At 37.8% G+C, this 3,276-nt stretch overlaps 1 protein-coding gene across 2 annotated transcripts; it reads right to left on the bottom strand.

The window, feature by feature from the left end:
• Window positions 1-469: 469 nt before the first annotated feature.
• LOC149184781 (WAT1-related protein At5g47470-like) lies at window positions 470-3,034 on the bottom strand. 2 transcript variants are annotated; one of them, XM_089418975.1, is made up of 7 exons: window positions 2,749-3,034; window positions 2,569-2,634; window positions 2,326-2,442; window positions 1,668-1,947; window positions 1,389-1,550; window positions 1,126-1,277; window positions 470-887 (listed from the first exon to the last, which is right to left on the bottom strand). In XM_089418975.1, exons 1-7 carry the CDS (start codon window positions 2,949-2,951, stop codon window positions 701-703), a joined length of 1,167 nt encoding a protein of 388 aa, XP_089275101.1. In that variant the 5' UTR covers window positions 2,952-3,034; the 3' UTR covers window positions 470-700. The 2 variants fall into 2 exon arrangements, with proteins under 2 accessions (XP_089275101.1, XP_089275102.1); XM_089418976.1 differs by lacking the exon at window positions 2,326-2,442.
• Window positions 3,035-3,276: the final 242 nt, after the last annotated feature.

Genomic DNA, 3,276 nt, shown 5'->3' with positions numbered 1-3,276 from the left:
ATTATGCAATCGCTGGAATTTGCGTTTTGGCGAGAAAGCTTTAAAATTTGTCTTATCTACATTATATTCACTTTTCCAGCAATCTCTATATCTCTTATATTCTTTTTATATATATATATATATATAGATATAGATATTATAATATATTAATATATTAATAGAGTATGGTCGAAATGTTTTTCATCCTCTACATTGAGACGAACTGTTTGTAATACATATAAATTCTTTGATAGTAATTAATGATCTCGCTACAGATTTCTCAACAACCTCTGTCATTGCTTTAGTGGTTTGTTGACCACTTTCCTGATGAGATTATTGAGCTATTTGAGTTTTCAAGCTTTGCACAGCTAACAAGTGTTTAAAATGTTCTGTAAAAGTCAAGATTATTACGTATAAGCAATATGTCAACCCAGTTCTATGCAGTTATGTTACTATTTGTTCATTAAAAGTTTGTCAAAAAGAACCAAACTTTCTGAGAGCCAGCAATCTCTTCCACACAGATGTATGAATCCTTAACCAAGAGATCAAACAAGTGTGTTGTGTACAGAACTAAAAGATCAAACCAGGTCTTACATATCCACTGGACTGTTGTGTACAGAACCAAAAGATCAAACCAGGTCTTACATATCCACTGGACTATATTTTTGGTTAGTGACATTACAACTATACATAAAAGCCCTCATTTGGAGATTGGTAGTGGTCAGCGTAGCAGAGGTATTTTCACATCCAATACTTGGGAAGAAGAAGGATGCTGATGTGCTTCTTCTTCTGCGGTGTGTAGATCCTCTTCTTTCTGTGAAGATATTTTGATGTGGTTAACACTGTCTTGGGATTTGCCCCATAGAACAAGGTAGAGACCAGCGAATATAAGTAGTACACCCATCATACTGTTACAATATGCCAACCAAACACACAGTGAAATTATTTTCTTCCTTTCCTGGTCACCAAAATAAATAAGTATATGAACATCATATTATTATTTCAACCTGTGGGACTGAGAATTTTTTTTTATTGAAGCAAAAGTTTGAGCATCGTCTGCCACTTAAAGCTGCCTCTGCAACCCAGATATGTATATAATCAATAAGATTGCATATCCATTGAAAATCTGAAAATCTAAGCACTTACCTTCCTAGATGCAATGTGTCTCCCAGAAACAAAGATGATAAAATTGCCGAGAAGACGGTAGACACTGGGTTGAATATTGTAACGAATACAGGCCCTCGTTTCTGCATACACCACAATTGCAATGCAAGTCCGAGTCCATTGCAGCTGATTCCCTGTGAAATTAAATACTTAACAAATCAGCGACAAGGTCTTGCATTCTCATTCTCAAATAATGTTATTGGGAATGTTAAAAGGTGGGGAAGAGGATCAAAATCTAGACTTACTGCAAAGACAAAAGTGAAGATCCCGCTCCTATCTAGTACCCATGATGTTGGCGTGATTCCTCTGTCCAGAATCGTTATTAGGACAGCAGTTTGAATGGACCCTAGAATGGCAGTAATCGATGCTTGGGATAATGGGGCTGGATACTTCTTCAGTGTCTCAGCCTGTACATGAAATTATAGAATCAAAGACTTAGTTCAAATTGGGTGGGGATCTATGATGGTTGAAATAACAGAAAGGGTTATTGGACATTAATTTAGTATGCCAGGAGGTGAGAAGACCTGCAGAATCAAGGCAGCGGATAAAATAGTGACTGCTGAGACAAGATAAATACACCCTTTAATCTGTTTGCCCAGATCTCCATTTTCTTCACGAACAAAACCAACAAGAATATTTTCCATTGGGTGCAGTGCATTAGGGTCAGAAACTGAATGTGAACGCCAGAGTTGACTTAGAGCAGGACCACGCAGGAAACTCGTTGCCATTGCTCCACTCACACAAACCAGAGTTCCAACAATTTTGGATCTGCTGCGAACGCACGTAATGTCTACTTTCTCCATGCTACACAGTTCACAATCACATTTAACTCAGCACTTCACAGTTCACAATCACATTTAACCCACAAGGGTTTTCTATTGTTATAATTTCTGCCTCTTTAGTGAATGCTAGAGTATTGTTTCCAGTTTAGTTCTGTTACTGTGTTATTTTTGGAAATTAGCATGCACATAGTGGATAATGTTTAATTTCTAGAACCTGTAATCCCATGGGAAGGTAGAGAATGTTTAATTTTTGAAACCTGTAAGCCCATGGGAAGTATTTCTGAAACCTGTAAGCTCATGGGAAGGTAGAGAATGTTTAATTTCTGAAATCTGTAAACTTTATGGGAAAATTTATAGTGACTGATAGGGGAACAAATGAGTTAGAAATGTGAATACCAACCCCAAAGCCCATGCCATAACGAAAATGATGGCGGGAACCAAGTTAGGCATTGCGGAAGCGAAGGCAGGGGACGTATCCTTTAATCCCATAAGCATGAACGCTTGAAATGCACAGACACTGTAACAAAATATTTATGAGAATCTTATACTACCAAAATATTTATGAGAATCTTATTCCAATTCTATTTATATAGCAATAACAGTAACTGGGATGCAGAATGTGGACTTCAGATACTCAACTTACCTCCCAAGAGACAGCAGAAAGAACTGTCCAAACAGAGGTAAACTCACAGTTGCTGGCCGTTTCCTCCTGCATTTCTCAGATGAAACCATGGATTTGAAATGTTCAGAAATTAAAGCAATACTCAGCACTGCAAAGTAATAAAGAAAATCCAGTGAAATGAAACAATGCCCGCATACATACTTTTCAAGAAAGAGGGCAAATGGTGTAAGCACTAGTACCCCCACCGCGTTGGAATAAACAATGAAAGCCAGAGGGTTCAGTCCCTTTGATAATTCCTTCCCAATAAGGACACCGTTCACTGCATAACTAATCTGCATACCCAGCAAGGACGCATAGATGCCCAACACTTCCAGACTGCAGAAAGGGAGTTTGTCACTGTACATTTTGGATTGGCTCTTCTTCAATTAAAATCCCCCTCCTAAATTTTCACATTACAGATCATAATCAAAGCTGCTTCTTTTTGTTAAAATCTCCTTTTGTTAAAATCTAACTCCGTGCAAGTCTAGATCCCGGAATGAAAGATCTTAAGGGCTGATATTCCTACTAGAAAAAAAAGATTAAAATCTAACTCCATGCAAGTCTAGATCCCGGAATGAAGGATTTTAAGGGCTGATATTCCTACTAGCTGCAGCAGAGCAACACTAATAATTTTGGACTCCTAAAAGAGTCAGCTCCTACACAACGTTGTGAAGATACATGCATCGACAG

The sequence above is a fragment of the Pinus tabuliformis genome, chromosome 3_2 (genome assembly GCF_031772625.1).
Source record: "Pinus tabuliformis cultivar Carrire ecotype Pingquan chromosome 3_2, CPIR1, whole genome shotgun sequence".
In the NCBI taxonomy this organism is placed as follows: domain Eukaryota; kingdom Viridiplantae; phylum Streptophyta; class Pinopsida; order Pinales; family Pinaceae; genus Pinus; species Pinus tabuliformis.
This window is presented reverse-complemented; position numbering and strand designations above follow the sequence as displayed.